This window comes from Dendropsophus ebraccatus, chromosome 13 (genome assembly GCF_027789765.1).
Source record: "Dendropsophus ebraccatus isolate aDenEbr1 chromosome 13, aDenEbr1.pat, whole genome shotgun sequence".
Classification (NCBI taxonomy): domain Eukaryota; kingdom Metazoa; phylum Chordata; class Amphibia; order Anura; family Hylidae; genus Dendropsophus; species Dendropsophus ebraccatus.
In genome coordinates, this window is record NC_091466.1 from 30747738 (window position 1) to 30761499 (window position 13762).

General features: G+C 42.6%; 1 protein-coding gene across 1 annotated transcript; it reads right to left on the reverse strand.

The window, feature by feature from the left end:
* Positions 1-934: 934 nt before the first annotated feature.
* LOC138770376 (phospholipase A2 inhibitor and Ly6/PLAUR domain-containing protein-like) lies at positions 935-11941 on the reverse strand. The gene is made up of 5 exons (XM_069949457.1): positions 11551-11941; positions 9604-9711; positions 5613-5753; positions 2572-2697; positions 935-1667 (listed from the first exon to the last, which is right to left on the reverse strand). Exons 1-5 carry the CDS (start codon positions 11684-11686, stop codon positions 1468-1470), a joined length of 711 nt encoding a protein of 236 aa, XP_069805558.1. The 5' UTR covers positions 11687-11941; the 3' UTR covers positions 935-1467.
* Between the last annotated feature and the right edge of the window lie 1821 nt (positions 11942-13762).

The following is a 13762-nucleotide window of genomic DNA, read 5'->3' on the forward strand; positions in this document are numbered from 1 at the left end:
TCACATAGAATATAATGGAGACAGCTCACCCCTCCTATGCAGAGGTTAACTGGACTACAGGGTGATCAGACCCTCAATGAAAAAAAAGGCAAAAGGGACTACCACCCATTAGACAGAATATACTCAACACCCCCATACAGAATGTCCCTCACCATATGAGCATATCTTACACTGCACTTGCCAAAGTATCAGCCCACATATTCTCCACCCTATAATATTAGCCCCTCATGCACTGCACCCCCACAGTATCAGACCATAATATTCTTTACCCCCACAGTATTAGCCTCTCATTTTGCACCCTCACAGTATTAGCTCCTCATATTGCACCCTCACAGTATCATGCCCTCATATATTGCCCCCCTACAGCATCAGCCCCTCATATATTGCACCCCACAGTATCAGCCCCTCGTATATTGCACCCCCACAGTATCAGCCCCTCATATTATGCACCCTTGCAGTATCAGCCCCTTATTTTGCACCCTCGCAGTATCCGCCCCTCATATATTGCACCCCCGCAGTATCAGCCCCTCATATATTGCACCCCTACAGCATCAGCCCCTCATATATTGCACCCCTACAGCATCAGCCCCTCATATATTGCACCCCCACAGTATCAGCTTCTCATATATTGCACCCCCACAGTATCAGCCCCTCATATATTGCACCCATACAGCATCAGCCCCTCGTATATTGCACCCTTACAGTATCAGCCCCTCATATATTGCACCCCTACAGCATCAGCCCCTCGTATATTGCACCCTCACAGTATCAGCTTCTCATATATTGCACCCTCACAGTATCAGCCCCTCATTTTGCACCACCACAGTACCAGCTCTTCCACCATCCAGGTTACCCAGATTACCTAGGTGCCATTACATGGAGCTCCATGCATTGGGTTCAAGGTAAGCAAAACATAGATATAGTATACAGATCATTTTTATTAAATAAATCTTTATTAGATTTTTTTTGTTTTAGAAATATGTAAAGGGATTTAAAAGGAAAGGAGGGTAACAAATCATTGAAAATGTATACACCTTAGTATAGTGCAAATGCTTTATACAACATAATATTTCCATACTATACCTAACTGGAGCATCTGATCAGAGGGGTCTGTACAAGGGGTCTGAATGAGGAACCTAGGATGATGCATCTATATGGAGTATATATAATGGGTATTTGTTACCAGACAGACCCTGTGAAGTTACAAACTCTACACATCTTACACAAGCTGGTATATCCCCTGTACTTCTGACTGCCCATATGGACTTCTTCATTGATATAAAAACATTTGCCACCGCTACAATTGAGGGTCACTTACTAGATGCAACCAACCTCTGCTAGCAGTCCTATAGATATCCTTCAGTGTTAGGGTATATCTGGTGACAGAGCTAAAATCCCAGCAATTGTCATCTCATTATTGTTCTACAGCATAATTTAAAAAAGTCCATGCAAATATGAAAGTGCTTCTTAAAAGAAAAGCTTTCTCATGAACATGGCAAATCCCAAGGTCAGAAAGAGGGAGCAGTACTGGAGGGCAACACCAGAGGCGCTATTGCAAACAATTCCCAAACTCATAACCACTCCGGCAACATCAAATGTAAGATTTCCAAAATTGCACACAGAATCAGTTGCACAACCTCGAAGTCTGGTGCCAAGACCTGGACCCGCTGGAAGAAAAAAAAACAATTTATGTGAAAATTAAATTTTTCCATTTAAACATATAGCTATATAAGTTATAATGCCATACGCAAACATGTACACATCATAATGACTTATATTAGATTTTTGCAGAGAGGATACGTGCTGCAGTGTATGTTAGGCTTTTGGTTATACAGGACTAGGTAAAAGGTAACAACCCACATTCTACCAGACGGAGGGAAAGGGAGCAGCTGATGGCCGTCATAAGTATCAGGGCCTAGGGCAACTAAATACCTTGTCACAGCCTGCTAAGAGCCTATCTTGTCACTTTATTTAATGTGACTAGTACAGTTTGTACCTGGGTAGATCCTGTAAGGAAGACCTTACAGGTACACACTTTGGACCTTTGAGCTGTCTGTTTCCCAAGTGATAAATGTTCTCAGACAGGAGCAGAGGTTAAAATTCTAAATAGTCCCAAAGTACAAAGGAAGGAGATATTTACAACTCAAGTCTTAATCGGTTTGTTGTTCATACGGGCAAAATGGGTTATATAGTAATAAAAGCAAATAATAATAAAGAAAAAACAATGATCATTATAAAAATCTTCAATACTTTTTTTCATTGTGGAGTGCTGCACACTCGGGTTCACACAAACTTGAACATGCTCCAAGCTCACTGCACTCTAGTCACAATGGGGGAGATTTATCAAACATGGTGTAAAGTGAAACTGGCTCAGTTGCCCCTAGCAACCAATCAGATTCCACCTTTCATTTTCCAAAGAGTCTGTGAGGAATGAAAGGTGGAATCTGATTGGTTGCTAGGGGCAACTGAGCCAGTTTCACTTTACACCATGTTTGATAAATCTGCCCCAATGTGTTTGTGTTGTTGTTCCTGTATTCCCAACCATTTCTGCTACTTATGTATTGTACTTACCTGTGGTTAGCGCCACATTAGCACAGTTCTTCTCATCTCCTGTGCAGTCAATACTACATGGGTTTTGAGTTGGGGACTCGCATGTCTGGCAGGTCACACCATTCTTAAATAGACTAACGGATGGCACTGGAAGTAAAGAAGATAGTCTAATTAAATACACATTTATCAGTAATTAAAGTGATGCTCTACATCAGGGCCGTCTTAACCATTGGGCATGGTAGGCGGCTGCCCGGGGGCCCATGCGTCCTAGGGGGCCCCTGCCCTGTGTCATATTCCCTGGCCCTTTAACTGGGAGTGCTCCTGATCAGCGCTGGTAGATAGGGGCTGTGCACAGCTCGCTCTTGTGGCCGGAAGCTGCATTCTGCTTCCGGTCACTAGAGGTCTCTCTCACCCCCTGCATTCCCGTGCGGAGCAGGAGAGTGACGTCACCAGCAGAGCCCTGAGAGGAAGGAGAAGCTGGAGGCCTGAAGCACAAAGCCTGAGTGAGTATGTGCTGATACCAGAGGGGGGAGGAGAGCTGGCAGGGAAGGTGTTAATCATGGGAGTGCTCTCTGCAGGGATGCAGACAGGGTCGTGGGTGAACTGGTAAACAGGGAGGGGGAGGGATCGGGGGTGTAACTCCTCTGAGTGTATATATATCTCCATTCAGTGTATACAGCAATGTATTATATACTTATCCTCCTCCTGAGTGTGTATATATATCTCCATTCAGTGTATACAGCAGTGTATTATATACTTATCCTCCTCCTGAGTGTGTATATATATCTCCATTCAGTGTATACAGCAGTGTATTATATACTTATCCTCCTCCTGAGTGTGTATATATATCTCCATTCAGTGTATACAGCAGTGTATTATATACTTATCCTCCTCCTGAGTGTGTATATATATCTCCATTCAGTGTATACAGCAGTGTATTATATACTTATCCTCCTCCTGAGTGTGTATATATATCTCCATTCAGTGTATACAGCAGTGTATTATATACTTATCCTCCTCCTGAGTGTGTATATATATCTCCATTCAGTGTATACATCAATGTATTATATACTTATCCTCCTCCTGAGTGTGTATATATATCTCCATTCAGTGTATACATCAATGTATTATATACTTATCCTCCTCCTGAGTGTGTATATATATCTCCATTCAGTGTATACAGCAGTGTATTATATACTTATCCTCCTCCTGAGTGTGTATATATATCTCCATTCAGTGTATACAGCAGTGTATTATATACTTATCCTTCACCTATCACTCCATTGTTGTCTCCCTGTATGTATACTGTATAATACAATATACAGGGAAACAACACAGCTTATATATAGAGAAGGGCAAAACAACATGTCTCATATATACAGAGGGGCAACAACATGACTATTATATATGAACCATGTTGTTTTGCCCTTCTCTATATATGAACCATGTTGTTTCCCTGTATATTGTATTATACAGTATACATACAGGGAAACAACATGGTTCTCATATATAATAGTCATGTTGTTGCCCCTCTGTATATATAAGACATGTTGTTTTGCCCTTCTCTATATATAAGCCGTGTTGTTTCCCTGTATACTGTATAATACAGTATACACAGACTCCCTGTATTATACAGTATACAGGGAGACAACATGGCGTATATGCAGAGGGACAGCAACATGTCTCATATATAGAGAGGGGCACCAATATATATATTAATTAGGCTTTTACCCACCACCTGTATACCCCACATATACCTGTACCCCACATATATATATATATATATATATATATATATATATATATATATATATATATATATGGTTGTACACATATATCACTATTATAGGCTATATAACCACCTACCTACTGCTCCACCCTTATACCTGTATCTATATGGTAGATAAATAGTTGGTAAGGTATATTGCCTGTAATAGTGATATACTGTATGTGTGCAACATATATGACAATCACTATTATAGGCAATATACAGTGGTGCCTTGGATTACGAGCATAATTCGTTCCAGGACCGTGCTTGTAATCCAAATCACTCTTAAACCAAAGCAAATTTTCCCATAAGAAATTATAGAAATGCAGACAATTGGTTCCACACCCAAAAAATAATGATTTATTATTCTGAAAACCATGTAAAACAGATGAAACAAACATATTGTGATATTATAAGTTACTGTACAGTAATGGAGCGGATGGGAAACACAAGGGCTGATAGAGACTGCAGGGAGCATGAAGGAATGAGCAGGACAGATGGGGGCACATACATGCAGCACTCTCTGTCCGGGGAGAGAGGGGTTACAGCTATGGAGAGATTACCTCCACAGTCCTGTCCCCTGATGTAGGCCCCAGCCTGAAGTGGATCTGCTATGATTTGGCAGGTGAGGGAGACTTCCTGGGTCAGAGTACAGAGCTGTAGACCCCGCTATTCAGACCATGTCCCTCCTCCACCCGCCCTCCCACCCAATACAGGGAGCTCTTAAACCAAAACAATGCTCTTAAACCAAGTCACAGTTTTGAAAAACTGTGAGCTCTTAAACCAAGTTACTCTTAAACCAAGGTACCACTGTACCTTACCAGATAAGAGGGGCGGTGGCCGCTAGGGGGGGGGGGGTTAATTCGCACCTCTGCCCAGGGGCCCATAATGCTGTTAAGACGGCCCTGCTCTACATAGGGGTGTGTTCTCATCATTTTTTGATGCAGTTTATAAAGCCAAAGTCATAAATGGAGGACAGGCATAAAGGAAATAGTGAGACTTTTTTAAAATCCTCTTTAAATCCTGTCCTGATTTTGGCATCGCCATATGTGATGGGAGCTTGGTCATGGTGAGGATGACATCGCGTGGGATAATGGGCCATCACATAGATACATGTTTGCTAAGCAGAACCCTTAGTAAGGCTAGAGGAGGAGAGGGGCAGCCTACTGCAGATTGTCATGTCTCTGCTTTCATATAAAGGGTTTATTTCATGCCGTATTTGCTCTACATGCAGCCATACAGGCTCCTTGTATGTGGCCCATGGATGTAATGAAAGAAAATAAGGTATACATACATTTAAGATCGGCCGGTGTACAGCCATCTGTCTTGCAGCAAGATGTAGAAATCAGAGCCCGTGATGTTGATGTGATACTCCCAGATACTTCACACGTTGCCCCATTGGGTGCACATGATCGGCCAAATAGAGCGTAATTTCCTGTGTTAAGACATGGACAAGAACGTACATCATGAAGGATAATAGCCTGTAATATAAGGTTGTACTTACACAAAACTAGGGATGGTCCGAACCTGCCGAGGTTCGGGTTCGTACGAACCCGGACTCTCGGCAATGATTCCCGCTGTCTTAAACCTCAGTGGAGAGGGTGGATAAAGCGGGAGGACCGCCTGGAAAACTGGGATACAGCCTATGGCTGTGGCTGTATCCCGGTTTTCCAGGCGGTCCTCTCGCTTTATCCACCCTCTCCACTGAGGTTTAAGACAGCGGGAATCATTGCCGAGAGTCCGGGTTCGTACGAACCCGAACCTCAGCATGTTCGGACCATCCCTACACAAAACTATTCTCAATTTGCCCCAAAAATCTGTTGTTTACTGTTATCAGCCAGTTAAGGCTGCAGAGAGGCTGATAGTAGTGGCCCCCACTAGAAAAAGTGGCAGGAAGTCCAAAAATTCTAACGCCATGATCTCTACATTATGTCACCTACAAACACAACATACTCTCCTTTTCTCCCAGATTGTCTGGAAATCTTCAGGATGAAGAGATCTCATGGACACTAGGCATAGCAGGCAAATCTCCAGCAAAGACTACTTACAGATGCCACAAGTATAGCTGCCTGCATATATATTCTATTGCTCTATTCTAGTGTCTAAAGTATCTGGATAGTCATGTCTGCAGTTAGCTCCCCCTTGTGGAGGTCGAAGGCAGCCAGAATTGTATCAAATAATTCTATAGTTGTGAAACTGATGTCACACACTGCCTATGTTTATAAGGGGCACCACATGGCACTATTGTTTTTGGGGGTTTCCTGGTTTATTGGGGTACTCTGCTGGCAGTATTAGTAGGCTCCTTCTGATAATTTACTATAATAGATTTGATATGAGGGTGCACAATCTGTATATAGGGGCCAGGTTACCATGAGAAGGAAAAATCCAAATCTTTGTAGTTTACTTAAAATGAGACGCACCCTTTTACCTTTCCAATTTTAAGGGGATTAACCATTTTGTAGGCAAAGCCATACCTGTCACATAGGTGGCGACCCCTGATTGTCAGGACCTCTTTGACAGAGTAAGGGTTAAGGGGAACACAAGTCCAATATAATTACAGGGTCCACAGGGTCCATAATTTGTAACTACCATCTAATTCAGTGTAATATAACTGTACTTGATTATTATCAGGATGGGTTAAACTATAACTTGTGTATCACCGGATAATCACCATTGGGAGCATGTGAGGTCAGGTCATCTAGAACAGTGATTCTCAACCAGTGTGCCGTGGCACACTAGTGTGCCGCGACACATGGTCAGGTGTGCCGCGGGGAAAGTTCCCCAAACTATGGTGCCCCTGTGAAACAGGAGAAAACAATGGGGGAGAGAAACGAGAAACCTGGGGATGGGGGAGAAACAGGGGAGAGAAGCAGGGGGGAGAGAAACATGGGGATGGGGGAGAGAAACAGCGGAGAGAAGCAGGGGGGAGAGAAGTTTGGTGGAGAGAAGCAAGGGGGAGAGAAGCACAGGAGAGAAGCAGGGGGGAGAAGTATGGTGGAGAGAAGCATGGGGGAGAGAAGCACAGGAGAGAAGCATGGGGGAGAGAAGTACAGGAGAGAAGCAGGGGGAGAAGTATGGTGGAGAGAAGCACAGGAGAGAAGCAGGGGGAGAAGTATGGTGAAGAGAAGCACAGGAGAGAAGCAGGAGGGAGAAGTATGGTGGAGAGAAGCACAGGAGAGAAGCAGGGGGGAGAAGTATGTGGAGAGAAGCACAGGAGAGAAGTAGGGGGGAAAGTATGGTGGAGAGAAGCACAGGAGAGAAGCAGGGGGAGAGAAGTATGGTGGAGAGAAGCATGGGGGAGAGAAGCACAAGAGAGAAGCATGGGGGAGAGAAGCACAGGAGAGAAGCAGGGGGGAGAAGTATGGTGGAGAGAAGCACAGGAGAGAAGCACAGGGAGGAGAAGAAAACAGGCCCAGGTTTCACACTGAGTGAGTATAAATACATTTAGAATCTATATTATTAACTATATGTATAATATGTACTGTTTCAGTGTCATTTTGTGCCATTTTGGTTGGTGGTGTGCCCTGGGATTTTTTAAGTATAAAAAGTGTGCCGCGGCTCAAAAAAGGTTGAAAAATCACTGATCTAGAAGATGATACAGATAGCAGTTTTAGAATCACAGATATTACCCCTTAAGGCCTTGAAGACTTGGAATACTAAATCGAGTATTGAATAGTGTACTACACGGTATGCCTTTTTACATTTTAATAAAACCGAGTTACAAAAAAAATAATCTCCCTGAAATATAGTCTAAGTACAAAAATGGCGCATGGCTAATCCATAAATGTTAGCGCTGTCCAAAAGACTCCAACAGTTAGAGGCAGAAAAAGGTTAAAACATTTACCAAAAGTGCACAATATTTACGCGTTTTAAGGAACAATGGTCCTCTTAATCAGAATAGTAGTGCATTTGGGTGATATGCATAAAGCCCAAAGGGCTTGAAGGTGAGCCCCCCATCAGCTCCTTGTACTATTATTTCACTTGTTGTACGGTATCACACGAGGTGCTGCTGCCTGGTCTTATTTCTCTCCCTTGTCTCCCTGAAATATAGCATCTCTTTTTTTTCCCCTTACTGGGTAATAGACTGAACTGAACGGACGTGTCTTTTTTCAGCCTTATAAACTATGTTTCTAAGAAGGAGCCTTGGGGCAGATATTATTGTGCGCAGTGCTGAATGTGTGAGGTGTGTGATATCTGCGGTCACACAGGACACATCACTTGTCATTTCTGACGGGCTTATCACACACACACTAATGGCCCCCTGCCAAAACCAGGAATGGACTATAAACAGAGATCAGGTTATAAAGGAAAGCCTGAAGGCCCTATTCCACGGGTCGTTTAGAGGAGCAATATCGTTCATATTCGGCCGATATCGACCGCTACGAACGATATTCGTTCCGTGGAATAGAGTGCAACGATCAGCCGACATCGTTCATGTCGGCTGATCGTTGCAGTCGCTTGTTTTTCAACATGTTGAAAAACAAGCGACTGATATAGCAGCGATCTGCTGCCGTCGCTCCGTTGAATAGGAGCATCGGCAGCAGGCGCTGCTGTATCCTATGGGCTGCCCGGACGATCAGCGATCCCCCGGGCAGCCCCCCCGCAGCTCCCCGCCGCCCCCTCCCGCACTCACCCGCTCGCTGCAGCCGCGTTGAATAGCGGCGGCAGCGAGCGGGGAACGAGGAGCAAACGAGCGCTAATAGCGCTCGTTTGCTCCTTCAAACGACTCGTGGAATAGGGGCATGAGATTTCTCCTCTTTTCAAATCCATTCCTGGCTTTGGCTTCAAATATTTGGCAGATAATCTGTCAGATAATCTTTCTGTGTAAATGGACCCTGAGTATTCAAAATCATCAGGCATTCAAGTGGTAAGACCATCATGACATCTAGTGTGTCTAGTTCTCAGCTGTTATCTGTAAAGGATCAATTGAGGAACTATTTTATCTCCCTAACATGAAAATATAAGGTCTTATGTGCAAGATCTTGCAAAAAAAAAAAAATATATATATTTATATATATATATATATATATATATATATATATATATATATATATTATATGTATAATTTCTCACTGTATGTTTCCATATGGGTGCAGTGTTAACTTCCTTCCTTATATTACAACTGGTCAAACACCAGTATAGAAGGTACAGAAAATCCTGCAATATACATTATAAATCCAAAATTATTAGATGATATTATTGCTGGATTATGGCACCTTACAATTTACACAGAGCCGTCATAAGGTTCTGTGCATAGTGATTAAGCAATGGATGACAATACATACCAAGTGAGATAAGTCCAGACATACAGATACCCACATCACAATCCTTTGTTGGTCCAGTGCATTGAGGTGCAGTGATGTTGTAGCATTCAACACATTTCAAAGAGTAGCCTATAAAAAATAAGGAACAGGGAGGTTTATTAGAGGAGCGTAAAGGGAGAAGTCACAACTGGGCGCCAGCCCTTACAGATATTTGGCAATAATTGGTAATGCTGGTTATCAATAATATAATCACACTACACCAATGGATATGTCAGTTTATGGATCATGCACATCTTCTGAGTTGTTATCCAGTTATATCTGTAGGGTGGGGTCACATATCATATCGAGATTTTTGCATGAAAGAAGCTCCAGTATAGGTCTATGGAGCTTGTGCAGAAGCTGTATATCGCACGGTATCACATCTATTGACATGGCAAAAAATTCTTTTTAATGATAAGGACATTTTTAAAGGACAACTCCAGCCAAAAACTATTTGTCAATATGTTATTACATAAGCAAAGATAGACAAATTCCTAATGTACACTAATTATGGGAAATGCACATAGAGTCCTATTTCCCTCAATTTACCAGATAAGGCAGGCTTCAATTTCTCTAAAAAACAGTGACGTCACGACTCCCCAGTCTATACCTGCAGGATCCAGCAGGGGGCACAGTATATGTAGAAATTACATGTAATGGCCATTCCTGTGCTTTTCTACCCAAAATTCAGCTACCTGCCACCCCCCCCCCCCCCCCATCTTGCCCTCCAACTCCCCCTGCCCTGATAGAATCATCATAGTGCAATCATCCCTTAAAGCCCCCCAAACACCCCCATCCCCCCCACTGTTCCAATCAGAAGTCCTGTTCAGTGTAGTGAACAGCCCCCACCCCCCAGCAGACAGGAGCCCCTAGTCCTTGTACTAGCTCTCCTGGTGCCTCACCTCTCTTGGGTGAGGCACCAGTAAAAAAAAGTTTGAGAAGCATTGGTGTATACAGTATTAGGAATTTGTTTAACTTTGCTTATAAAAAATAACATATTAAAAAATAGTTTTGGCCTTTCTTGTTCCGGTGAATTCATACTACTGACCAGACACTGGCTCTCCTATAATTAACTATAAATGGAATCATGTGAACACAATAATTATAAATTAGCAAACGTTAAGTATTAATGGTATCATAATAACAACACTACCATAATATATTTAGTAATCTATGTTTCATCTATCCCATATCCACCTGTCTGTCTGTCTATCTATCTATCTATCCATTATCTATCTATCTATCTATCTATCTATGCATTTATTTATTTATCTCCTATATGTATCTATGTACATAAGACTCAAGTCAAATAATCCAATTGCTCTCTTCCTTCTACTGTTCTGCATTGTATAGATATAGACTACCAGGCAGCTCTGGGGCCATGTCCTGTATATACCAAGAAAACAATAAGATCTGAAATTTCAGCCTTCACCCCTCAATGAGGCTCAGGTAAAATGTAATAGATCTTAGGTTGTTAACCCAAAAAACACAAAGGATCCACTGATGAAAAGTTACTGCTGTGTGCGGCTTGTCACTTCTTATTTTACTTGTTACTGTATACTTGACCCAGAAATCCTAGGATGAACAATGCTATAGCTTCTATTAAGTGGGTGAACATGTAAGATGATAAATTATGAAAATATGGGGAATTAGTAAAAAAAAAAAAAAAGTAAACATGGATGTATCGCCATGAGGCAATGTTGCTTTAGTGGTGGGGAACTAGGGGCCTCCTCGGAAAGTTCTTGCAGTGTGCCAGGAGCCTCCTGTTTCATATAAAAAGTAATCTCGCTCCAGAGAAGATGCGTAGAAATGCTGGCAGCTGCAAAAACACCAATGTAACAAAAGCAAAAAAAAAAAAGCAGAAATGCACAAAGTCAAAAGCAAATGTGTTATCAATAAAAAAAAGCATAGATATAATAAGTCCCTTACCAGAAGTGACAAGACCCAGGAGAAGGCAGAGGGATAGCAGCCCTGAGATCATGGTTTCTGCTAAGACACTGGGCTGTGTTGCAGCCGCAGCAGATTTGGTGCAGCCTATAGGAGGGGCCAGATGTGACCGCCCCATGTGACATTACCATGTGTACAGCCAAAATTTCCACAGGTCTAAAAACTTCCAGGAGAATTTGAAAGAGCAGACAGGAATCTTGTGTAATACATATGAAGAAGGCCTTTCCATGGGGAAAAGAGAGAGAGATACAAAAATTCCATACTTGAAGTGCACTCGCTGCATACATGTTTCAGTTTCTCACCATTTTCAAGATCTCTGCTTACTGTCAATGCATGGAGACGTTCCTATTTCTGGCTGCACAGACACATCTATCTACAATGTGTGTAGGCATTTCTCTATACCAAGGTTCTAAGCTAGGCTGATGCATAGTCACAAACTACAGCTGTGGAAGCCAGACTCGGTTTGGAAGAGTAAATAATTAACCGTTCACATAAAAAGCACAAACATGGGAAATTATTACGGCATATAATGTATGCCAGCATTCCCTACCGCTGAAAGGGTAATCCATCCAACACTGACCTGTACAATGTTATAATGCTAATTTATTAACTGGGAATCTCTCACCTCTATAACATTTTATACATATACAAATTATACATTAGTCTCTGTCATGTGAATTGAGCCCTGTGGATCCATTTAAAGGGGTATCCCAGAGATTTTTTTTTGTTTAAAGTGACTGTACCACCAGGCCCAGGCTGAAGCACTGGAGGCGTGACTCCATTACAATCAATGGAACCCTATCATAGAGGGCTTAGGGCCCTGTTAAATAGAAAAAAAAAACCTATGATGACCCCCCTCACTCCCCCACTGTCACTTTCTCTGTGTCAGCCCCCACCACGCTGCACCTTTTTGTGTCTGTGTCACACAAGGACTTTCCTGCTCAGCCAATCACCTGGCTGCAGCAGTGTCTCACCTCAGCCACTCATTGGCTGGAAGAGAAGGTCATTGTGCGACACAGACACAAGAAGGTGCAGTGCAGTGAGGGGCCGACACCGAGCTCCACCGACTGGGGGAGCAAGCTAAGTTTTTTTTCCTGTTTAACTGTGCCTTGATGTATATAGCTAGAGTGTTTGCCATATACACCAACTAATGAAACATGCACAGTACATACCATCTGCTCCATCTGGATACAGCCTATCCTTCCCCAGATCGGGAACATTGTTTAATGGGGTGTTTACACAGAGAGATTTATCTGACAGATTTTTGAAGTCGAAGCCATGAATGGGTTTAAAAAGATGAGAAATCTCAGTCTTTCCTTTATGACCTGTTTTCTGTTTATAGTCTGTTCCTGGCTTTGGCTTCAAAGAACTGTCAGGTAAATCCCTCTGTGTAAACGCACCATTAGAGGTTCAGTCCTCTTGGAAGATGTCACTTTTCAGGTTGGCTAGTTCATTAACTATGAAATATTTACTCCGGGTCTTAAAAAAAAGTTTGTCAACTTTTTGGACATGCGAAGGAATGATCTTGGGGGGAGATTTATCCAACTGGGGTATAGTAGAATTAGCTGGGAACACCCGGTCAAGAAAATCAGCACATGTACAAGCTTCTGTACCTACCCTGACATACACATTTTTTCGCAGCAATTTACACCTCACAGAAAAGACAGGTGCACAAATATTCAGACCTGAAAGATTATGATAAAAGATTGCTGGGAGCATTACCAGACTGGACCGGTGACATTCCAATGCCAATATAGGAATCACCCAATTAAAAGACGCCTCAGGACCGTCCACTCCATCCAAACCGGGTGATTTATAGACAGATAGGGATCCATGGAAGTTTTTCTTGTTCTACATTTTGCTTTGTAGTTGAATGTAACAATAGAGATACCTACAGGTTACCAGATACTCACAGCCAAAGGGTCCCTCTGATAAAACATAGGGATTTCTTGGTATACTGGATGCAACAAATGGCCACACCTGCTCCAGGTTAAAGGGGTTATCCAGTGCTACGAAAACATGGCCACTTGCTTCCAGAGACAGCACCACTTTTGTCTCCAGTTCAGGTGCGGTTTGCAACTAAGCTCCATTCACTTATATAACTGGGTTACAAAACCTGCATCCAGACTGGAAACAAGAGTGGTGCTGTTTCTGGAAGAGAGTGGTCATGTTTTTGGACCGCTGGATAAGCCCT

Excerpts from the sequence above, each read along its gene's own strand:
- LOC138770376 (XM_069949457.1), bottom strand. The coding sequence starts at position 11,686 with ATGGGGCGGTCACATCTGGCCCCTCCTATAGGCTGCACCAAATCTGCT. Across the intron at positions 5,754-9,603 it reads GTCTGGACTTATCTCACTTG|GAAATTACGCTCTATTTGGC; the intron begins GTATGTATTGTC and ends GTCTTAACACAG. Across the intron at positions 1,668-2,571 it reads TAATGTGGCGCTAACCACAG|CGGGTCCAGGTCTTGGCACC; the intron begins GTAAGTACAATA and ends TTTTTCTTCCAG.